We start from the raw sequence: 23,345 nt of genomic DNA on the forward strand, positions 1-23,345 counted from the left end.
AAGTGCCCCGAGGGCTCCCAGCCCAGCTGAGACCCTTCCGCCGTCCACCCAGCAGGCCTTCCTGCTTTCAAGTTGGGCACAGGGTGAGCTGGTTGGGTGCCTCTTTCCCTACACTTTAAGCAGCCTGGCCCCCATCGTTTTAAATAGTCTGTATTTGACGGTTGCTCCCTGGAGCCCTGCTTAGAAAGGGAGAGGCACCTCTGGTCCTCAGTGTGGACTCTTTCACAGCCAGGTCTGCCCACGGGTTTGTGATGCTCACGCTAAAACTCATCCCTCTGCGGAGGCTGCTGGCTGTCTGTACTTTACCCCACCTTGCCCATCACAGACACCCTGCAGGCCTCAGGCTGGGAGAGCTGCTACACGGGCTCTTGGGCATGGGATGGGCGAGAGCCCGTCCCCTGCATCTTTGCTCCCTCACCCCTACAGCGCAAGCACCAGGAGATTCGAGCCATGAGAAGTCAGCTGAAGAAGATCGAGGACCTGGGGGCAGCCATGGAGGAAGCCCTGATCCTGGACAACAAGTACACAGAGCACAGCACGGTGGGCCTGGCCCAGCAGTGGGACCAGCTGGACCAGCTGGGCATGCGCATGCAGCACAACCTGGAGCAGCAGATCCAGGCCAGGTACCTGCGCCCAGCGCCAGGATAAGATGCCTGCTGTGCGGCAAAGGGCCCGGGCCCTAATTCTGTTCTTTCTTCCAGGAACACAACAGGCGTGACCGAGGAGGCCCTCAAAGAGTTCAGCATGATGTTTAAGTGAGTACCTGTGCCTCCCTGGCTGGGGGCGGTGGGCTCAGCAGCAGGGCCTGTGCTGAGCCGCCCTCGGCTTTGTGCTGCAGACACTTTGACAAGGACAAATCCGGCCGCCTGAACCACCAGGAGTTCAAATCCTGCCTGCGCTCTCTGGGCTACGACCTGCCCATGGTGGAGGAAGGGGAACCCGACCCTGAGTTCGAAGCAATTCTGGACACTGTGGATCCAAACCGGTAAGCTGGGGAGGCAGTGGAAGCAGCTCTGCCCACAGCACCTGCTGCCCCCCTGCTCACTGCACTTGCCCCTCCCTAGGGACGGCCATGTCTCCCTGCAAGAATACATGGCTTTCATGATCAGCCGTGAAACGGAGAACGTCAAGTCCAGCGAGGAGATCGAGAGCGCCTTCCGGGCCCTGAGCTCTGAGGGAAAGCCTTACGTGACCAAGGAGGAGCTGTACCAGGTCCTGCCCTCGGCCCTGGGGAGGGGGGTTGAGAGTCCTTTGAAAAGTAAAGCTGGAGGCTGCCCCCTGGGTCGCAGCAGCCTAGCTGAGTCTGCAGTAAGACCCAGTTGTGCACCCTCCCCTGCTGGGTACAGGTGTGCCATCCCCACCTACAAACAGACCAGGCCCAAGGTCCTAATCAGCTCACACACCCGGCCTCGGACTCGGGGCATAGCGTGGGCTTTGACTGTCTGGAAATCCACCCGCCTATGTCTGCCTGGCTAGTGGTGGCTTGACTGACAGGTGCCCTCTTCTCCTCCAGAACCTGACTCGGGAACAAGCCGACTACTGCGTCTCCCACATGAAGCCCTATGTGGATGGCAAGGGCCGTGAACTCCCCACCGCTTTTGACTACGTCGAGTTTACCCGCTCGCTCTTCGTGAACTGACCCTCCGCTCCTAGGTTAGCCTGGCCCCCGCTGCTTGCCCTGCCGTCCCCTTGCTGCATGTCAACTCATCTCTGTGCTCAGAAGAAAAATATTCCAGACAGTGTTACCTTCCAATGTAACCTTAACCCTGCTTAGCTTGGGATAAGACTTCGTAGAAAACGGTGCTTCAGTAAACCGCCTCTGGTCCAGTCGCAATCGCCATGTTGCTGTGGGGACCCAGATTCCTGTCTTGCAGCCAGCTGCGCCATTCCGACTTCAGAAAAATCTAAGCGGCTGGCTAGCTACCCTCTTGTTCTTTCTCCACCCCCCAGCCCCCCAATTTTGTTTTCATGTAAAAGACAAATAAATGACTTCACTTTCCCCAAAAAACTTGTCTGTCTTCATTCAGCTTCCACCAGAAATACACAGCACAGATGTAGCCTCACCCCGCTGGCCTCAGTATTGAGGGACCCTCCCCACCCTGGCTTTGTTGTCCTCAGATGGCCACCTCCGCTGCCAGCTGGTCCAAGTCCTCTGTTTCGCGGGGTCCCTGCTCAGTGAACTCGGTGCTCAGCTGCCACACCTTCACCGTGCCCTTGGCATCACCAGCAGCCAGGAGCTGAGTCTGCTGGCAATTAAATTCAAGACAGTAGACAGGGCTTTCATCCTGGGTTTGCTTGATTAGAACTGTGGGTTTCTGGGAGCTTTTCTGGAGATCAAACAGCTGTACATCACCTTCAGGGAGAGAGAGTGGCGGGTAAGAGGCCCAGAGCAGTGGCCTCAGCCGCTTCAAAGTTCTCTGTGCACCTGGGAAGAAACGCCAGAGGCCACAGCACAAAATAACGTTGCCCAGGTCAGCTGTCCTTCCAGAATTCCAGGTACATGCCAGCCCACGTCACGGAAATGGATCCAAACCTGCTGTCCCATTTCTTACCTTCGCCAGAAGCTGCCGCGAACACCAGGGGGCGCACTGGGGACCAGCGCACGGCAAACAGGTACTTGTGGGACAGCTGCAGCGAGGTCAGGGGCTGGGCCTGCAGCATGGAGTACAGGTGCACGTGGCCATCGGTCCCTGCGCTCAGGAAGAGATTCCTGGATGGGATGCAGGACAGAAAGGCAAAGGGATGAGTGCTGGGTGTCCGGGTGTACGGCTAGGGCCTTCCTGCCAGACCCCTCCTGGGCTCTTAGGTTCTGAAAAGCCTCCCTGGACCCCTAAACTGGGGGGGGGGGGTCCTCAGTAGGAAGGAACCGAGAACCAGAGCGCTCTGGACACTGGGGCGCAAATGGGGAAGACCCGGGCCCAGGCCAGACTTCAGGTCCTTGGAGCTGTCCCACGGTGGGGCCTGGTAGGACTCCCTTGCCCTCCCTGTGCCAGAAGCCCTGTGGCTGGCGGGGAGGACGACTCCCAGGCTGGGCCTTTCCTACCTGTGGAAAGGGGAACAGCTCACTGAGTAGACAGGCCCGCCGTGGGGAGAGAAGGTGAACTGTGCCGGGGCCCGCAGGGGCACCGAGGCCGGCATCCGTGTGAGGGCGGCCTCTTCCGCTGCCAGGGAACACTTCAGTGGGAAGCCGCCTTCCGTGCCCAGAACGAAAAGGCTGGGGTCAAAGCTGGAGAAAGCCACTGCTGTGGCACCCACCTCGGTCTCCCCCCGGTGAGGCTACAGAGAAACAAAGCAGGGCAGAGCCAAGGGAATCGGTCAGTGTCCCATATAAGTGGGCTGCTGTGGCCTGAAGAGGTCACGTCCCAGCTCAGCTGGTAGCACTGGGGCCTATGCCCACCCGGCCCCGAGGCTCACCCCCTCGGAGGCCCCAGAGGCCGGAGCTGCTTCCCGGGCTGTGTGTGGGGCTAGCGGCCTAGGCCACCACGTACCTTCCTTAGCTTGGTGTTCCGTGGCAGCTGCTGCATGACCAGCGCGAAGCCCCGCGTGAGCTGCAGCTGGCCCGCCCCGACCCCCTGCCAGAGCAGCACCTTCCCATCAGTGGCCACACTCAGCACCTGGAAGCGGTGGCTGTGGCGGCGCTCGGGTAGCCAGACAACCTGGAACAGCAGGGTGGGGAAAGGGATGCTTGACGCCCGGCCACCCCCTCCTCCAGGCAAGACCAGATGGCATCCTCCACCCAACCCTAATTGTCCAGAAAAAACAAAATCTAAGCAGAGGCCTGGGAGCCGCCTCACCCACAGGGGCAGGTATGGAGGGTTCCAAGGCCCCTCCCCAGCTCCCGCAGAAAGCCAGGACAGCCGGGAGCCCCCAGTGCACTTGCGGGGAGGAAGCTGGGTCGGGCCCTGGCCCTGGGGTGTGACTCATGCCTGACAGCGCCAAGAATGCCAAAGGCAGCTGTCCCACTGCCAACCCCCTGGTGACCTTCCTTGGCTGTGCCAGGCGGGCACCCTCTTCCCTGTCGCTGCCCGCGACAGCAAGGGCCGGCTGAGAGAGGAGAAGGAGCCTCCCTGACCCGGCCCACAGCCCGCTGTTCTGACCTGGTACACAGGGTCTGTGTGTGTGTCATCTGTCAGGCCTGTCCGCCACAGCAGTGGGTCCTCAGGACGGCTCAGGTCCCACACCAGCACCTCACCACTGTACAGCCCACCTGGGGGACCAAGCGGGCCTGGGCAGGAGCTGACCCACCACCGCCCAGCAGCCCGGCTTCCTGGCTAAGCACCCGCCCCTCCACCCACTGATCCAGAATGTGGAGCTACTTCCCCGAAAACCATCCTGAGGAGGAAAAGTCCTGGTCCCCCAAGCCTCACGCCGTCCTGCTGTGCCCCACCCAAGACGCATCTGCTGCCGGCCTGACTTCCCCTGCCCAGCACTGCAACTGCCTCCAACAGGACCTCCTTTCCTAGAACGCTCAGCTCCTGTCACCACTGCCAGCTGCCGAGGACGCCTGCTTCTTCCTGCCTCTTCTCCTGACCAGGCTGCACCTCTGCGTGGCCCACACCCCACAACTTGTCTAAGGACCTGCCTCCTCTTTCAGCTCCACGCCCACCCAGCATCCTCACCGGAGCCCAGGGCTCAGCGTGCCCCACGGTCTCTGCCTCCCCGTAGTCCTGCCTTGGCCGTGCCCAGGGGCTGAGGGCCCCGATGGAGAGCTCCCCCTTGGCCGCCGTCTGCAGGGTGGGAAGCAGGCGTGACGCTGGCTGGGCGGCTCACCTGCGATATGGGACGGCTGTGTGGGGTGGAAGGCCAGGGACATGACAGCACTGGGCACCTCCACCACCACTGACGGCTGCCGGGGGTTCAGGCTCCGCCGGTCCAGGTTCCAGGCGCACACGAAGGACCTCAGCGTGCTCCAGTCCCCGTCATCCAGCCTGCACAGGGACGAGCCTGAGCTGGCTCTGCCCCTAGGCCAGGGGCTTCATCCCAACCCCCCAACCCCACCTTGCTCCTGTCACCTGACCCACCTCTCCCCCCAAACAGATTAACCTGTGCCCCCATCATACCCAGACACTGGGTATCAAAGTGGCTCCTCCATGGCACCCTGAAAGCATAACTTTCTCTGCAAAAGGGTCCCTGGGAACTAAGGACGGGTCCACACAATGGCGGGGTGTGGAGAGCTCATGGAGAAGGCAAGGCAGGCCCAGAGCTCACTGCCCGGTGCTGGCCGGTGGGCACTGAGTCCTGGGGCTCTAAGCCCCTCCCTCCCCTGCTCTTTTCCTGCCACCTTGTTGCCCAGGCAACCTTGAGAAGAATAACTTCTAGAATGACCAAACTCTGGGCAACCCTTCACTGTGCAGCTGGGGGCACAGCGGCTCGGCTGAGGGTCGGAGGGCCTCCCACTGCCCACACCCGCCCCGGCTGCCACTCACCGGCCATATGCACAGGCCACCACAGAGCCAGTGGTGTTCCAGGAGACACCGGTCACATGCAGCCCCTGCCCTTGGGCTGGAGGGTAACCCAGCGTGTGCAGGCAGGTCACCTGCAAGAGACAGACCGTCCTCAACCCTGAGCCGAATGCCACATAGCAGGTAGCCTCGATATGACCTCACTGAAACCACACACAGGCTTGGACCTCCCCAAGTTCACTACCCAGCCCTGGAGAAAATGTGGAGCCGTCATCCCGACATCTCCCCTAACAGGATGCTTCCAGAAACCCAGAAGGAAGGGCCTTGTGAACCAAGACAGACGCCAGGCCCCGGATCAGAGCTGGACCCTTTCTCACATCTGTTTTATGTACAATTTCAGAAGCTTTGGCTTCTGCCCCCGGAGGGTGGTGATGGCTGCACGATGACATCAATGTACTCGATGCCACAGGACTGCACACCAACAAATGGTTCGAATGTGAGCTTCATGTTGTGCATTTTGCCACACACACACACAAGTACGTTTTCAAAGCTCTGGCATCTTGTTTCTCAGCCCAGAGCAGGCAGGCGGCAGCAAAAGGAGGAGGGCAATGCCAGCCACAGTGAGGGCTCGGCACAAACCCAGGACGGATTTGCACCAAATCAAAATCCTGTGAAGAGTTTCCCACTCCCTGACCTCATGACCCCACATAAAGAAACTACCCCACGAAAGAATCCAAGATCTGTGGAAAGCCATGCGGGGCAGAAACCCTTACACACTGCTAGCGAGAATGTAGGCAGGTACAGCTGTGGGCAAGAGTCAGGCGGCTAGCGCTAAGCTTAGTCACCAGGCCCCCTGCAGTTCCACTCCTAGCTATGTACCACCCCCCACCCCACCCCGAGAACTGTAAACACACGGTCACAGAAAGACTTGTGCACAAATGTTCACAGCATTATTCATAAGAGCCAAAATGCCCATCCGCTGATGGACAAACGTGACATACCCTACAATGGAGTATTATTCAGCCATATAAGGCAGGAAGTACCTAGATGCTACAACATGAAGAAGCCAGTCACAAAAGACCATTTCTTATATGATTCCATTTATATGAAATGTTCAGAATACACAAATCTGAAGAGATAGAAAGTAGATAGATTAGTGATTGCCAGCGGGTTTGCGGTTTCTTTTTGGGGTGGTGAAAATGCTCTAAACTTGACTGTGGCGATGGCTGCACAGCTCTGGGAATGGATTAAGGGGACTCAGATAAAGGCTGGGGTGTCTGTGCAGGGGGACACGTCGCGGCTGCTGGAAGGACTGGAGCACCATTACAGGAACCGACTTGGAAAGCTCCGCTTTGTTTGAGAAAGGTCGCAAACAAAGCGTACAGTACTTTGTGTGTGTGTTTAAGCTGTCCTGCAGGACGAGAGCAGTGACCACCGTGCTCGGGTCTGTCCCGCACTCTGAAGGCGGCGAACCGGTGTTCCCTGTGTCTGCAGGTCACGTGTTCCGGGGCTCTTCTGTGATGACCGAAGTCATTATAATGAACATGTACTGTTTTCATAATCAAATGTGGAAAAACCCTAAGAACAAAGACCAAAGGCTTAACCTCTCTGACTGCAACTGTAAACCGGGGCATCACGATGCCCAAAGGAAGGGAAAAGGGAGGAAGAGAGGGAGGGAGAGGCAGGAAGGAGGAGGGAGGGAGCGCGAGCACGCTGCGACTTTAGCTGCAACTTCAGCCTTCCTGACACCTGCTCCTTGTGCTTGAAAAGCTATGATGACTCCACGCTTTGCTGTGGCCTTGGCAACTGCTTTTTAGAGCGACTCCCAGGATTTCTCTCACTTAAATCGACTTTCCCGTCCCTACCAGTGACTTGGCAGGAACAGGGCAGCTACGTATCCCTGAGAATAGACGGAGGGAAGGCATAGGAGGAAGGGCGAGAGAAGGGCTGACCACCTCTGAATATACAATTACTCATCTCAGTTTCCAAAGGGAGAAAACACTGTATAAAAAAAGTCTGAACCAGAAGCCAAAAGTGCCCGGCGCTCAGTGTGCAGCCTATCGGCCGGCAACGCGCCGGGGAGAATGAGGCCCGGCCCAGCCGGGAGCAAAGGCCAAGAGCCCCTCATTATCTCAGAGGCTCCCAGGTCTCAAAGCCTAGGCCGGCCGTCCAGCTGGATGGCTCTGAGCTGTGCCTCGAGAGCTGAAAGACTAGGAGATGCTGAAGTCACTAGAGCACAGCAGTGAAACCAGACAGACCAGGGCTCAAACTCCAGCTCGGCCAGGTATAGCTGTGTGACCTTGGGCAAGACACTTGGCCTCTCTGAGCGTCATCGATAAAACGGAAATCATAACAGTACTCACACAGTTGTCCTGAAGAGTAAATGAGACGGCGGCACAGAGAAAGCCCTCAGCTCAGTGCCTGGGGAGACACAGCTGAGCGTGGAGAGAATAAGATGCTGTCAGACTGGCCAGGTGCCAGCTCTGCCCCTACTGCTTACTAGTGCAGTTCTGCGAAAGTCACTGCAACTCTGAGTCTCCATTTTCCCAACTGTAAAATGGAGATAATGATGGCACCTGCTTCAAGAGAAGGCCCAATGACTTATTCTTATAAAACAGCTCCGCACCTGGCAGAGCAAGAGCTCGGCGAAGACTGTCACTACGATTGGTATTATTATCTGGACAGTGCAATGGACGGACTTAGAAGGGGGTAGAGGCTTGACCTGAGGCAGAGGAGGAGGGCCCCCCAGGCCCTCCCGTTCCCTACCGTCTGCTGCTGCTCGGTCCAGTTCACCTCGAAGCCATCAAAGGCGTGGCTTTGCCAGTTCTTGTTCAGCTCTCGGATAACGATGGCCTCCACTCTCCGAAGAAAGGCTGCGAGCCGGGGGCTGTCGTGCTGGGACGCAGGCAGCACGCCGGCCGGCACAGGGGCCTCGGTCTGCACCTCAGCATCAGCATGCTTCTGGGTCTGGGCGCACGCTTCGGCAGTGGCGATGCTGGCCGTCTGGCAACCTTTCTGGAGAAGGAGAACCAAAGCTGGCAGTCACCAGCCAGCTTACTGCCAGCGTCACCTGCCCAGGACACTCAGCCTCCCTCTGTGGAACAACTCACCTTCCCTGTGGCTGCTTATCCTCAGGCTCCTGGACCTCTGCTCACTCTGTCTGCCCAAAGTCTGTCCCTTCCCTCAGGTAACTACACCATCTGTGTGGTGTGGGTGGAGAGGACCCCTCAACCCTGCTACGCAACACTGAGGGCGGATACATGACCTCCGGTTAGCCGATCAGAGCTCTGGGTCCCTCCTCCAGCCACAGTGATTGCTTCAGAGGACCCAGTAAGAGCCTGCCCCAGGACTTTCGGTGACACTACTTGGTGAGGACTCAGGAGTGCCTTTTTTTTTTTTTAATTTTATTGGGGAATATTGGGGGACAGTATGTTTCTCCAGGGCCCATCAGCTCCAAGTCGTTGTCCTTCAATCTAGTTGTGGAGGGCGCAGCTCAGCTCCAAGTCCAGTCGCCTCTTTCAATCTTTAGTTGCAGGGGGCACAGCCCACCATCCCATGTGGGAATCGAACCGGCAACCTTGTTGTTAAGAGCTCGCGCTCTAACCCACTGAGCCATCATGTACAGTAAGTCCTGATATAATATCGTCAATAGGTTCTGTGACTTTAAGCGATGTATAAGGAAAACAATTTTACCATAAGTTAATTGACATAAACAAGAATTAAGTTACTATAGCATCTCATCAACGTGGTAACTGGCTGTAATCTTAGAGCCAACAGTGGCCGTCTTAGGCAGCGCACGATAGAACCTCAGACGTGGCCACCAGCAGAACTCCCCTCTCACTCCCCTGGCAGGAAGCCCTCTCAGGTGGAGTACCTTCCAAGGTATCCCCACGCTCAAACGAAGCATGTGTGACCGTGATGAGGTAGTGGGTAGGAGGCAGGCTACTCCCCAGCTGTCCCTTTTCTCCACCCTGCCATCTGTCTCAAATTCCTTGTCCCTTGTTTAGCTGGGCACAGGGACAGACATCAGATCAGGGAAGGAGCTGCCTGCTGGCCTCCCTTTCTTACGGTCACGACCAATCTTTACCACAGGAGGGGGCCTATATCCCTGAGACTGTCATCTACAAGAGGCTCTGCCCACAGTCGTTCACCAGGCACCTGTACCCACAGGGCAAGGAAAGGCCCACACCCCCAGGCTCCCCGGCTCAGGTTTGGGAGACAGGGCCGGGCACCAGACCAGAGTTAGTGAGCTGGCAAGAAGGGGGCTGGGCCCACACAAGGCTGCTCTCATTAGAACACGGAGCAGTCAGCACTTATCCCCACATTCTACTAAATCCTCTCTCTGCTTGTCCATCTCCCATTAAACTGGGAATTATTCCTGCATAAGAACCCTGCCTGTTCTATCTTTATATCCTCAGCACTTTGTGTGGTATTTGGCACATAGGGCAAGTTCATTTATACTACACATGCATGTGTACATATATGTACATACACACATTTATTAAGCATCTACTTGCCAAGCACTGTCTGGGTACCACGGATATAGAAGAAAACAAAATGTGCAAGATTCCTCTGCCCCAAGGAGCACACACAGAGCTTGGGGTGGACAAGTGAACAAGCGCACAAACAAAACCCCACTGAATACCAGTGCTGCTAAGTGCGGCAGAGGTGTGGGACAGAATTGGGTGGCATGGCAAAGATGGCCTCTCAGAGAGATGGCATGTGAGCTGAGAGGTGAGGAACAAGGAGCTGGCAGAGCGAAAAGCTGCAGGAAAGGGAGCGGGCAGGGCAGGGGGAAGACCGGAACAAACCTTTCTGCACAAAAGGTCTCGTGCTGTGTGCTGGGGTGTGGCGAAGGCGCAGGCCCTCCTGGAGGAGTCTGAGAGCCATGACCCAGAGTTGAGATTCCTCTCCCTGCGTAAGCAGAGCCGTGATGTGAAACCGGGACAGGCCTCTCTGGCTGCTCAGGGAGAAGTGGGGGATGGGGGCCGGTGCACCGGCTTAGAGGACTGATGAAATGTTGAGGGCAAATTCTGGGAGGAGAGAACATGGCAGCAGTTCTATGGGATCGGCTTGAGACACGCACACAGAGCGGTCACAAGGCATGAGGCTCTGGAAAGCATCTGATCAGAGATGTGACCTGAAGCCACAGGACTGGAGGAGACCCCGAGGGAACACGCACACTGAGGAATTCATGACTGGGCACTCAGAGCAGAAAGCATACATGCTAAGGCAAAATTTTAAGAAACTGTGAGTAAATTTCAAACTTCCTGGAAGCTACGATGGTAACAGTGTCAGTTATTAAGTGCTAATTCAGGCACTATCCCCAGGGTTTTACCTGTATCATGTTATTCATCCTCACAATCACCCAAGAAGTAAATCCTATTTTTGCATTACTAATGTTGGCACTGAGGCCCAGAGAAGTTAAGCAATATACCCAAGGTCACACAGCAAAGAGGTGATCACATTGGAGCTTAAACCCAGGAAGCCTGATCCATGACACTAAATTGTCTCCATCTTGGTGTTCTCTCCCAGTCTAAAATCCTGGCCAGTAATCATATCAGATGAATTCAGAACAATGTTTCCAAGAGAATGTGATACGAATATCTTAATGTAAAGCAATGTAAAATCACCACCACAAGCAAAAATATCCACAGAGATGGCAAGCTCTTAACTTTTCAGGTATTTCTACTAATATTCCCTTGCTGCTCGCTTATTCGGGCCAGTAACCAATGCCAAAACACTAAGGAAAATTTATGAAGAAAAAAAATGAAACGCTTAAAACCAATGGCATTGCACCTACAATTATCTTCTATGAATTGGTAGGAAACCACCATTGTTCCCTCTTTGCTCTGGGACACCTAAGTTGGCTCCCATGGTTCAAAATCCAAGTATCTGGCCCGACCCGTCCCTGTGTGGGGATGACAGAAGGGCCTGCTCAAGGCCACCCCATACAGGGTGGTACCTTCCATGCCAGGCCGGCTGTGGCTGGGCCGGGGGCAAGGCTCCCATAACAAGGCCTCAGATAAGTCAGAGGAAGAGCAGGGGTGAGTGGGGCCCTTGCTTCCTGGGTCTCGGCAGTGCTGGGAAGGAGAGTTGGGGATGCTGGGCCTACAGCCTGTGTCTCACACCTCGGAGGCGGGCGCTGCAGGGGCAACGGGAGGCCTGGGGCCAGATTTTAATCACACCAGGAGGTAAGGCCCCGGGAAACGGAAGAACAATTCCCAGACCAAGATCACCAGGCTCTGTGCTCTGGTCGGAACCCCCAGCGGCCTTCAGTGACGTGGGAAGGTGGCGGGACTCAGGGAGCAGGGCCTGGGCGGGAGGCCAGCTCTCCCAACCCTGCAGGCACCTGGCATGTCACGACTCCTGTGTCTTACCGGTGAGGGAAACCATCCTAGAGGCAAGGAGGTAGCTTCTGGAAAATGTGCCTGGTCCACAAGGACCCGTTTCTCAGAAAACCTCCTGCCCAAGCCACAGGCTGGGCCCCAACACCAGGGTTGTGGCTGCCAACTGGATGAGAAGTGGACACTAACCCAGGCTGACCCAATCACGTTCCCTCAGGGAAATTCGGAACTGAGACAGATATTCAACAAGATGGACGGCACATGCCTCGAAGTGAAACACGGAAACTTGGGAGCCAACAAGGAGCCAGTGCCACAGTACAGACAGGTGTGCAGACAGGCCTCCCTCGGGGGCTGCGTAGCCACAGCAGCCCAAGAGGGCCCCCACAGCCTTCTCGATTCCTCAGGACCAGCTGCACCTCCAGGCCGAGATCCAGGAGACGCCGTGTACCCTAGTGTCTAACGGCAGCTAGTTTGGGCTGGTTTCTGTTCACTGTTATCAGAGTCCTGAACCGACACCCAAGAGGGTTCCCCGACTCCCAGACCACCCTCCACGGCCTCACTTCTGAAACAACGGCCGGCCCGCCTCTAGGACTGGCCGGTCCATTTCAGGAACACGGAGGACATGGCCCCGCTGGGTCAGGTGACCGGACACCTGCCTGCAGGCAGCACAACAGTGGCCACAGGCGTGTGCTATGAGGAGAGGACGGGGCTCTTCCCCTCCAGCCTCCAAGGTTCAGTGATGCCAGCGTCAGCGACACCCACACAGGAGCCAGTCCTTCTGCAACTGTCCAGCCGGGGAAACCCATTCAGGGGCCGTCGATGTGGGGTGTGAGGTGGACAAACTTTAAGGTCGCGAGTCGATACGGTCACTTTCTTATGGAAAACACACATTCTACATCTCCTTCACTATTGGTTTTAAAACATACCAATTATTTAGTAATAGCTCTTCGGGAGAAGCTATATTAAATATACATATCAGTTGTGAGACACACTCACATGTTGAAATATGATGAAAACACAGCACCACAGAGGATGGGTGTGAGTCTGGGACGATGTACAGCTGAAGGCCCTGCCCCCATCACAAAAACACTGAGCACACAGCTCTTCTCAACCTCCCTACCAGCCTCAGCGGGCACACCTGACTCCAGGGTGGAAAGGAACCTCAGGGACCATTCTAGACCAGCGTTCTCAACAAGCAGGCCCCAGAATCAGCTGGAGGCTTGCCAAGACACAAAGGACTGCCTCCTCCCTCCTCCCCCACACCCAGATTCTGGTTCAGTAGGTCAGGGGCGGGGCGGTTTGCTTTGCTAACCAGCGTCCAGGTGACGGGGACACTGCAGATGCAGGTGGGGAAGACACGCAGGCTCCAGATGTGAGCCTTTGGTCCCCACATCTGTATGCTTGCCATGGCCACCCAGCCTCCCTCACCCAGTGCACATATCACCCCCCTTTCTGACTGCCTCCCCCATTCTGGGGGCCTGGGTTTCACCTGGGGTGGAGGGCAGGGTTCCTCCCCAGCGACTGAGGGAAGTGGCTGAAGGAGAACCCACCAAAGGGACACTCCCTGGCCTGCGTGGTAGGCCACTGCGTGGGCGCTTCCCTCGCCACTTCCGTGCAGGCCCACCTGCGCTCCTCCTTCCCAGAATTTCCTCAGGTCCCCTTCACTCCCAAAGCCTCCCTTCCATCAGCTTTCCCTTCAGAGTCCCGCACACAGCCGGATGAGTACTCAGGCTGAGAGGCGCCGAGACGACTCCCCACCTAATTCAGCAGCTCTTTAACCACACACGGCGATGCCCGAGTGCCCACACTACCAACATTTGACCCAGTGTGAAGTACGACTGTCTTGGCTACAAAGCTGAGCTGAGGGGTTTGGGGATGTCACATGGACAATTAAATGGTCTGGAGTGAGACCTCCCGGGTGTGGAGTAACTAAACCCCCACCGTCAAGCTAAGGTCTCCTGTGTACTCCAACTTGCCTCTTAAGTGTATCAGGGCAGCAAACAGCTCCTCAAAGGATGACCAGGAGCCGAGTCAACCGACGGAAGAGGCAACAACTGACGTTTTCCTAGAAGTGGGAAGACGCTCTGATGTCACACCACTTTTGAGTTGTAATTATTGCAGACTATTTGGGTGTTGTCTTAGTCTTTTAATCCCTTCTTATGTTCCTTGGGGAAAAAATAAGAAAAAAAAAAGTCTGGTTATCAAAAACTGCCTCGCAGGCCGGCCCGGTGGCTCAGGTGGTTGGAGCACATCCTCTCAACCACAAGGTTGCCGGTTCAACTCCCGCAAGGGATGGTGGGCTGTGCCCCCTGCAACTAGCGACGGCAACTGGACCTGGAGCTGAGCTGTGCCCTCCACAACTAAGACTGAAAGGACAACAACTTGACTTGGAAAAAGCTCTGGAAGTACAAACTGTTCTCCAATAAAGTCCTGTTCCCCTTTCCAATATTAAAACAACAACTGCCTCACAAACTCCAAAAAGTGAGAACAACGGATTGAATTCCTGTAAAGCAGAAAGAGGCCAGACTCCAGGTTAAAAACAAACACCCTCCAGCAGGGGGTGCCATGTGCTACAGAACCCACCAGGCAGTAGCAGGGCCAAGAAGAGTGAGGAGCTGACAGGTAGGCAGTTAAATTTCACTCAAAGCAGGAGGGGAGAGATATAGCACAAGCCTGCCATGGATGACAGATCACCTGGGTTCTGTCAATTCAGCATTACCTGGGTACCTTTAGGGAGATGCAAAAGTACACAAGACCCACTCCTTGCCCTCTGGGAGCTCACAGTCCAAAGGAGACAGACCTGAATGTCCAAAACGCATCCCACCCATGAAAAAATTCTAGAACTAGACAGTGGTGGTACCTACCGATTGTGACTGCATTTGATACCACTGAATTGTACACTTTAAAATGGTAAAAGGTATATCATATGTATCATTTTTATACATATGTATGCATTTTTTAAAAACGCACCCCCATTCTGATAGGATCAGAATTGGCTTCAGAAAGGTAACTGCTAGAAAGCAGAATGGGTTGAATCAGTGGTACTCAAATGTGGCTACGCATTCAAAAGACTTGGGAGCTTTAATAAAACCAGATTCATAGGTCACACCACATACTAATTAAGCCAGAATAGTTGAAGGGAGGACCCAGACATCCTCACTTTTCAGTCTCCAGGGCATTCCAGTGTCGGCCAAGTTTACGAAACAGCAGAGGAGCGAGGAGTGATTAGGAGCTGTCTATCTCAGGAGGCTAGACTGGTCAGGAACAGCACTGGGCTTTCAAACTTGATCAGGAACCTCATTTAATCCCACAGGAAGAATTCTAACAAGACCCACTGCTCAGAAGACATCATGTGACCGGTCCAGGGTCAAGCCCCTAAAGAGTCTATGAACCTAAGTCTCAAACCAAAGTCCAGGACCCGGTCCCTCTGTGCAGATCAGGATATGACAAGAAAAGTCATGTCAGGCCAAAGACCATTAATAAAAAAAAAAAAATCCATCACTGTAATGTAGACGTACATTTCACTATTGCACTGCAACATGGACCAAGCAAAGACCAATGTTCAACTTTTTCAAAGAAATTTACAAAAAAATTAAGAAGCTGCATAAAAATGTACCTGAAACACTCATCACAGAGTTTATTGATATGAGAAAAATTGGAAAGAGCCTAACAAGGGACCAGTTAAACAAAATGAAGTTATATATTTTTTTTTAACATGGAAGGATGTTCAGGGTATATAAAGTGAAAAAGTGTTGTACACAGTGTGATTCCATTTTTATAAAAAAGAAAAATGTGGAGAAAACAGACAAAACAGAGATGGGACAGGTACGAACCAAATGGCTAGGGAATGAGATCGTGGGGTGATTTTTCACTTCTACTTTTTTTTTTTTGCTTATCCAGATTTTTTCTAAATTTTGGACATAATAACATTTAAAAAGAGTAAAAAAAGTTAATTTGGAAAAGGCAATTTACCACTTTATTCTGACACTTACAACATTCTTACATCTTAACAATCTCCTTCAGTAAGACAGGAAGCTGATTCAAATAAATCACCCTCACTGATGAAAGTCTTTACACCTCAAGTATTAGAATCAGTTCTTAGAATCCTACAGTTTAAAACTTTCTACAAGAAAATTAACAAGCCTCAATCTCATTCTGTTAAAAAAGAGAGACAGAGAAAGAGGGAGACAGAGAGAGAGAGAGAGAGAGAGAGACTGAATCAGTGCTTCCCAATCTGGACTCTTCTGAAATCGGAATCTTCAGCAAGCAAGAGCTATTTCAAATATTTACTTTTTCACAAGCCAGTAAATGTGAATTATACATTTACCTGCGATAAAGATGGACAGATATAACCAAAATCTCCACTGCCTTTGCTTCTAACTAGGACTAGTTCCCATGCAGCATGAAGTGGGAGTGTAGATCAAATCCTGGCTTGAGACCTGTAGACTGTTGGCCTAAGGCTAGAAGCCTGGTGAGGACCTGAGCTCTGCAGGTTTGACACCTGTGTGGCAAGCTAAACCTCGGTTTTCTCTTCTGTGAAGTGTGCAGGACCGTGCAATGCTCATTTTCACTGACTAAAAGCCAACATCCTTACAATGACCTGAAAGGCCCGACTTGACCTGCCTCTGCTTACCCTCTGACCTCACCTGGGACCATTCTCCCCTTCCCTCATTCCTCTCCAGCCCCACCTGCCTCCTCAAACACATCATATAAGGCCCAACCCCACAGCCTTTGCACGTGCCATTTGCTCTGCTCAGATCCTTCCACGTAGAGGTATCCACTTAGCTAACGTTCACTCCAAGTCTTTGCTTAAATGTCACCCTCTCAAATGAGGCCCACCCTGCAACTCACCCTCTGACTCTCGCACCCATCTCTCTCATCTCTCACCCATCTTCTTGTCCATGGCACTATTCATCTTCTGACACACGATATCATTTACTTATCACATACGTTATTTTTTATCCCCTGCAAATAACCACCCTATGTAAGCTCAAGGAAGAAGCTCACTCACTGATCACTCCCCAAAGCCAGAAGAGCTCTTGGCAGCCTGCATGTGGTCGAAGTCTGCACTCAGACCCCTCAGAAGACCTGCCACCAGTAGCCCTGCCCCTCATCTCATCAAAGCACCTTTTTGAGGGCTTTTGATTAAACCACTAGAACCGGCTTATCTAGACCTTAAGATGAAGTCTGGTCACTTTTTATGTGTTTCTTTTTTTTTTTCTTTTTTTCCTGATCATTTTTTAAAAGGATAGTTTGAAATGCCTAAAAACTGCAATTCACACAAAATCCTTCAAAACGTGGGATCTTTGGAGATTTCCTTAAAAACAAAACACACACACAAAAAAAACCCCACCTTTTTGTTGTTGTTCAAAGACTGGGGAAACTGGGACGAGAATATCCCAAGGGTTAGTTCCTCTGGACTAAAATATAAAAATAAAACAGTGGGACGCGAAAACCTGGCCCGGCGGCCTCGCGTGGCCCCCCGCCCTGCCGCCCGCGTCGCCCCCAGCCGGGCCCGCGCCCTCACCGTCTTCCCGCGGATGCCCTGGACGCCCCTCCACTGCGAAGGCACAGATGCCACGCCCAGGGTCTCGTCCTGCAGCTGCCCGGGCCGCCCCGGCCCCTCGGCGCTCGCCGCCCCGCTGGTCGCCAGGGCCACAGCACCCGCGCTTCCCGCAGAGCAGAGCTGCCAGGGCCGCGCGCGGGTCGCCATGGCGACGGCTCCGCCCTCTCGCGCCGTCGCACTCCAACGCGACCTTCGCCCTTGTGCCTCCAGAGCGGAAGACTGGGGACGTGAGGCTATTGGCGCCGTTTTTGAATTGGTCAGAGACCTCCAAGACATGGAAAATGGAGATCAATTATTCTTTTCAGCCGGTGCTACAAGCATGACCAGTTTTGGACACACCATCCCCAGATGTGGAACGCTTGGGGCATGCGCGGCTACTCCTGGAGGGGGGGTGAAGTGCGGAAATGGGCATCCGCGCCAGGCTCAAAGATGGCGCTGAGCGGCCACGCGCAGAGGCGAGGACGGCAGGCGGAGGCCGCGGCGGCCTGGCGAGTTATAGGACCTGGGGGCGCAGGACCCGCTAGGCACCCGGGACCTCCCAGCAGCCCCGAGAACTGGGTAGCTCACGGCGCAGTCCTCATTAAAACCCTGTTTCAACCGTGGCCTTGAGGACCAATTAGATAAGAAACGATGCTATAAATTAAGTGCTATAGAAATTTCTTCCTAGAAAGTAGAACCAGACAAAATTCTCCTTGTGAGGCCCTCTTGACACTGGAAGAATTTACAAACCACCAAGGATTCCAAAAATCACAGTCAGAAAGAAGCTCATGGCCGTGTGTGTCGGGAGGCCTAACCAGGGCTATGTCCTCTTAGGCATGGTTCCTCTCTGGGCCTTCAGGTTCTAGTTGTAAAATGAGACTAGTAGTAAGACTGGACCTGCTTTACCTGACCAAGGAAGAAAATATTTCAAGAAGAGAGGGTGTTGGTGAAGTCCAAGATATTAAATGCCCCAAACAGGTCACTAAAGACGAGGCCAGAAAAACAGATCGATTACTGAAATTGGCATTTTAGATGATACCTGTTGGCTTTGGCAAGAACAATTTCAGCAGAGTAGTGGGGACAAAAGCCAGCCTGCAAACAGCCTAAACAGGAATGAAAGGAGGAAGTAGAGAAAGTAATTAACATTATTGGGAAGCTAAACACAGGAAATGGGTGTGAGTGTAAATTGGTGAAACCTAATTGGAGGGTAATTTGACCTTAACGTATACCTCCTCTTTAATCTAAAAATCCCACTTCTGGGAATTTTTCTTGAGTCACCAGTTACGGATTTGCACAGACGTTGAGCCCCAAGGATATTCAGCAACGTATCATTTATAATAGTGTTACAATAATAGTGACTGATCCTGCAATCAGCCTAAATTTCCAAGCAAAGTTGCAGCACACATCAGGTGTTCATTAAATATTTGGAAAAAAAATGGACAGTAGGCCTTTTTTTGGTTGAGTATTTCTGACACATGGTATAGAATCTCAGATGGCCATTAACACTGTCGTTATATAGATGGTTATATGTGGCAAAATGTTGGCAGCATGTTAAAGTTTTTATAAAATGCAATTTACATACAGTATCTCCTGATTTTATAACAATGTATGTTTCTAACAAAACCTAGAAGTAAAGATCCAAAATATTAATAGTGGTTACCTCAGGGTAATTTAAGTTTTATTTTTCTCTTTGTAGTATACAACTTTTATGGGGCGAATATGTGAAAAGAAAGGAGTGAATGAATGAATGAATAAACACATGAATGCTTCGCTGTGCTGGAATATTATACCTTGGGTGGGCAAGACAACTGGGGAAACATTTCCAGGGTGAGAAAGTTTTGAGCTGGCACAGCGCGTGTCCCAGAGAGGCAGAGGCCGGAAGAGAAAGTAGGGCTCACCAGAGGAGGAGGGAGAAGAAAAGAGGGAGGAGCAGGAGGGCAGCAGGGGCCCTGGGGTGTTTCTTCAGCCCTCATTCTCCCAACAAGAAACAACAGGCCCTCTGGCCCATCCCAGGTTACCCTCCCAGACAGCAATTCAAACTCCTCCACCCAGCCTCTGGCCTCTATGCCCCCTCCCTCCACCTGGGAAGCTCCTCCCTATCTTTCTGAACTACAGGCTTCCTTGAAAGTGTGACTTCTGCGGGGGACCAGATCCCAAGGCCCTGTTGTTGGCTCTCAGGGGACTGAGTTTCTTTCCTCTGGAGCATTCCTCAAAATTTTAATTGAGTAACAAGGTAGTAATGCCTGTCTTTGCCCCAGTGGGTCAGTTCCACCAACATGGGGACCACAGCTGTCCCCAGAGCCCAGCACTGTGCCTGGCATACAGTAAAGACTAATTAAATGAATATGTGGCAATCAGTAAGTTCAGTTTCTTGCCTTACAAGCAAGGCAGAACCCCTTTAAAACACAACGGGGCCTCACCCTGCCTATCAGGCCATTCCCAGGAAGCCTCCTGCTTCCTACCTCTACTTCTCACTGCACAAAACGTTCAATGTGTATTCAATGAATGTTCAATTGCATTTAAGGAGGCTCTTGCAAAGAGTCAAAAAAGAAGCCATCCCCATTTTTTTTCCAGCCTTTCTTTCTTTCTTTTAATTATAATTGACATTCAATATTATATTAGTTTCAAGTATGTAGCGTAGTGGTTAGACATTTATATAACTTAGGAAATGATCGGCTGTAAGTCTGGCATCATACATAGTTATTACAATATTATTGACTATATTCCCTAGAAGGCATCCCCATTTTAAAACCCTGGCAGCAATTATTTTATGAGCATTCAATTCTATTTAGTAAACAACTCAACTTTTGAATGTTTATACCCCCAAAGATGAAAAAAGTAACCGTAATATATTGTAACACTTTCTGGAGTATGGAGTTCTCAGCATGTGCTAAGCTCTTTGCATGAATCCCCACCAACCCACAGTTCACAGATGTAGAAAAGAATGAAGACTCGGAGCCCTTTCATTTCTTGCCCCACTCTGTGCATAGCTGGTGAGTGGTGGAGGTTAGATTACAACCCAGAACTGCCAGATTCAAAAACCCACACTCCTTTCTTTCAATCACTCTGTGCCTCAATTTTCTTGTCTGCAAAATTAGGGTACTAAGGCCTATCTCATCGGGTTGAAATATGACTGAATGAGCTACCCCTTGAAGAGCAAGCATACAGAGCAGCACTGGGTACCTTGTCAGTACTTAATAGTCTTCATTATTAACCTTGTTACTAGCACCAGGGTGTCAGGGAGACCACACAAAGGGAGACTGGGCCTTAAAAGATGAGAAAGATTGGTCCTGAGTAACACCATGCGTTAGGGTAGGTTCTAACACACACACACACACACACACACACACAATGGTTGGCCATCGACATAAGTGCTGCCTTCCCCAAGTTGCCACCAATTATGAGCCAGGCACTATGCTAGGTTCTGGGGACTGTGATGGTTTCTGCCTTTAATGAGCTTACAGCTGCACCAGAGAGCCAGTTACAATACCCTGTGAGTCAGCTGTGGTGATGGACAGGGATGTGGAGCCAACAGACAGCCCTCGTGCGTGCAGTTGGGGATCAGGAGGGACGGAACGGCTTCTAGGCTGAGGTCTGAAGAAAATCAGCCTGGCAAGGACAACCTCAAGGCAAATATAGGAGTGGGAAGAGAGGGGAGAGTCTTCCAGTTAGAAGGAACAGCACCATGAAGAAGTCCCCAAGGCGAGAGAGAACCTGGTGCCTGATGCAGCAAGCGGACAGGGCCAGATCACACAGGTACTAAAGGGACAAGGAGTTTGGACTTTATCACCGGGGCACCAGGAAACCGCTGATGGGTTTTCAGTTGGGGAGTGACTTAATTGGATTTCCATATTTAGAAGATGCCTGGACAGTGAGCTGGGACTAGTATCAAGATTCCATTAGCCCAGGACAGCACAACTCACTCATTATCTCTAAGGTGGGCTCCGGGATTGCCCTGGCCATCTCTTTGTGCTCTGAAGTTTAAGACCCACTTAAGAATTCCAGAACTATTTAGAGTAAAGGCAGTACCAGTGAAATACGAGCTGCTCGGAAGGGAAAATCCCATGCAGTTCTGGGCAGGAGGCATTACCTCAAAGTCAAGCAGGCAGGCTTTCCAGCTCAGCCCTCATTCATTCATGCATTTATTCATTCACTCATCCATTCATTTATTCACTCACCCAGCAAATGATTGTCCTGCACCTCCTGTGGGTCAGACGTTGTGCTTGGAAGCAGGGAACGCCACCAAGCAATCCTGCTTTCTTAGAATTTACACTCTGAGCATTGATACTGTACACATAATTACAGGGTAAAAAGTACTTGTAAGATGCTTGGTTGTTACAACAAGGATGTGGTCACCACTGGGGAGAGCAGGGTGGGAAGGAAGGGGAGTTAAAAAGCCCAACCCCCTGCCTTTCACATAGAAAGGCACAAATATCTGTTTTATTCAACAAATATTGAGTGCCTACTATGAGCCAAGGACCGGAAGAAAAATAAAGCAGGGGACGGGGTACTCTAGGAAGAGGTAACATTTGAGAGGTGAATTCAATCCCTCCAGGCCCCAAGATTCTCTGCCTACCCGCCCACCCTGTGCCCCTGGGCCTGTGCCTCCGCCCAGCTCAGGCCTTAACCCACCCCCACCCGGAAAGGCCCCAGCTCCAAGGTGGACTGAAGACAAAGGAGCCTTAACGAACTCTTTGAAACAGTTTTGTCAGAGCTGGAATTAGAGAGCGGGAAGGAAGGGAAGGACAATGGGATGAAACTCCCGCCCCCTTTCCCAGCTGGAGCCCAGGATGATAAATCCTTCTCCAGTACTCACAAGCCTGGCTGTAGGTTGAACGCCAGTCTTGGGCAGCCATCTCTCCAACCAGGATCAAGCAAGAGCGGTTTTTCTTAGGACCAGCTGTGTGTGAGCCCCACACTAGGGCAATTAATGACTGCTTATTAGAATGTCGTGGAGGGGATTTTGGCATCTGGCATTAGGGTTTCAAATCTTGGCTCTCCTGTACAGTCGCTGTGTGACCTCAGGCCCTTCCTGCCCCTCTCTGTGCCTCAGTTCCCTCCGCTTGGAATACTTGTCTCAGCTCTGCGGGGCATAAGCTCCTTTTTATTGTTTAAGCCTGAGATTGAGTCTTCTTAGACCGACCTTCTCAGAAGTCCTGATTTAAAAAAAGAGGCCGTCCTCGTTATTCTCCTTTACAACCCTGGTTGGCTGCCTTCTTGACTGCTTTCTCAACTCATTATTACACATTCACTGTTTCCTGCTTTGTGGTGTATTTCCCACGCTGCCATGCACTGGTTCCATTGTTTCCTTGGCCTCAAGTTGATTTGTGCCAGTTCTTACCCAGGGTAGGTCATCGATAAATGTGTACCCACCTCAAACGAATATACAGAAAATGGGGTGATAGCAATACGTCTTGCACCTGGTCATTGTGACAATTAAGTGCATCTGACACCAGAAAGAACTTAATAAACAGTAGCCATGGTTAAAATGCCTGCTCTGCACACACTTTTTGTGCTTGGGGCTGGTGAGACCCTACAGATGGATAGTGGAGATAAAGCAAGGGGGTATTCAGGATTATGGGATGTAGGTGTTACAGTGCCCATTATACAGATAACAACTGACGTTCGGAAGGGAAGACTGATTTGCCACGCAGCTAAGCATATACATTCATTTTGTGTTTAAGAAGCAAACCAGAACTTACACAGGAAGTGCCCTTCAATCAGTTACCGTGTAAGGTTATGATATATTTATTCTGGGACTACAGTGTAACTCTGTGTGATAACTTATGGAATTATTATTTTTTTTAATCTGATAGCCCTTAAAAATAAAAATATCTTCTTCTGTCCCTTGAAGATGGATTTGATTTTTAGAATCAAGATTTATCCAGAGACAAAATACAGTCATGCGCCAGCCACATAAGGACGTTTAAATCAATGATGGGGATGCTTGTGTAAACAAAGCTACTGTGCTGCTGGTTCTATAAAAATATAGCACATACACTTATGTGCAGTACATAAGACGATAGTGATAATAAACGACGGTGTTACTGG

At 52.2% G+C, this 23,345-nt stretch overlaps 2 protein-coding genes across 18 annotated transcripts in view; one reads left to right on the top strand and one right to left on the bottom strand.

The window, feature by feature from the left end:
- Window positions 1-2,008, top strand: part of SPTAN1 (spectrin alpha, non-erythrocytic 1) — a 58,979-nt gene extending 56,971 nt beyond the window's left edge. For 11 of the 15 annotated variants that reach the window (XM_033122793.1, XM_033122799.1, XM_033122789.1 and 8 more), the window contains 5 exons: window positions 427-623; window positions 702-755; window positions 839-985; window positions 1,065-1,212; window positions 1,514-2,008. In XM_033122793.1, the coding sequence (XP_032978684.1) occupies window positions 427-623; window positions 702-755; window positions 839-985; window positions 1,065-1,212; window positions 1,514-1,639 (672 nt within the window). In that variant the 3' untranslated portion in view covers window positions 1,640-2,008. The remainder of the gene's footprint in view (window positions 1-426; window positions 624-701; window positions 756-838; window positions 986-1,064; window positions 1,213-1,513) is intronic. The other 4 variants (XM_033122788.1, XM_033122796.1, XM_033122798.1 and 1 more) reach the window with 2 other exon arrangements.
- Window positions 2,009-2,090: 82 nt separating this feature from the next.
- DYNC2I2 (dynein 2 intermediate chain 2) lies at window positions 2,091-17,634 on the bottom strand. Of its 3 annotated transcripts, none has more exons than XM_033122800.1 (9): window positions 17,277-17,630; window positions 8,169-8,417; window positions 5,427-5,536; window positions 4,771-4,928; window positions 4,098-4,207; window positions 3,489-3,656; window positions 3,044-3,276; window positions 2,553-2,710; window positions 2,091-2,425 (listed from the first exon to the last, which is right to left on the bottom strand). In XM_033122800.1, the coding sequence occupies exons 1-9, from the start codon at window positions 17,589-17,591 to the stop codon at window positions 2,115-2,117; spliced, it is 1,812 nt and encodes a 603-aa protein (XP_032978691.1). In that variant the 5' UTR covers window positions 17,592-17,630; the 3' UTR covers window positions 2,091-2,114. The 3 variants fall into 3 exon arrangements, with proteins under 3 accessions (XP_032978691.1, XP_032978693.1, XP_032978694.1); XM_033122802.1 differs by having other exon boundaries at window positions 2,091-2,353; window positions 17,277-17,624; XM_033122803.1 differs by lacking the exon at window positions 8,169-8,417 and having other exon boundaries at window positions 17,277-17,634.
- Window positions 17,635-23,345: the final 5,711 nt, after the last annotated feature.

The sequence above is a fragment of the Rhinolophus ferrumequinum genome, chromosome 12 (genome assembly GCF_004115265.2).
Source record: "Rhinolophus ferrumequinum isolate MPI-CBG mRhiFer1 chromosome 12, mRhiFer1_v1.p, whole genome shotgun sequence".
Lineage (NCBI taxonomy): Eukaryota > Metazoa > Chordata > Mammalia > Chiroptera > Rhinolophidae > Rhinolophus > Rhinolophus ferrumequinum.

Coding starts and splice junctions, on each gene's coding strand:
- DYNC2I2 (XM_033122800.1), bottom strand. CDS start 17,591: ATGTCTTGGAGGTCTCTGACCAATTCAAAAACGGCGCCAATAGCCTCA. Junction 3,277..3,488: donor GGAACACCAAGCTAAGGAAG/GTACGTGGTGGC, acceptor GTTTCTCTGTAG/CCTCACCGGGGGGAGACCGA. Junction 2,426..2,552: donor CGCGGCAGCTTCTGGCGAAG/GTAAGAAATGGG, acceptor GTTTCTTCCCAG/GTGCACAGAGAACTTTGAAG.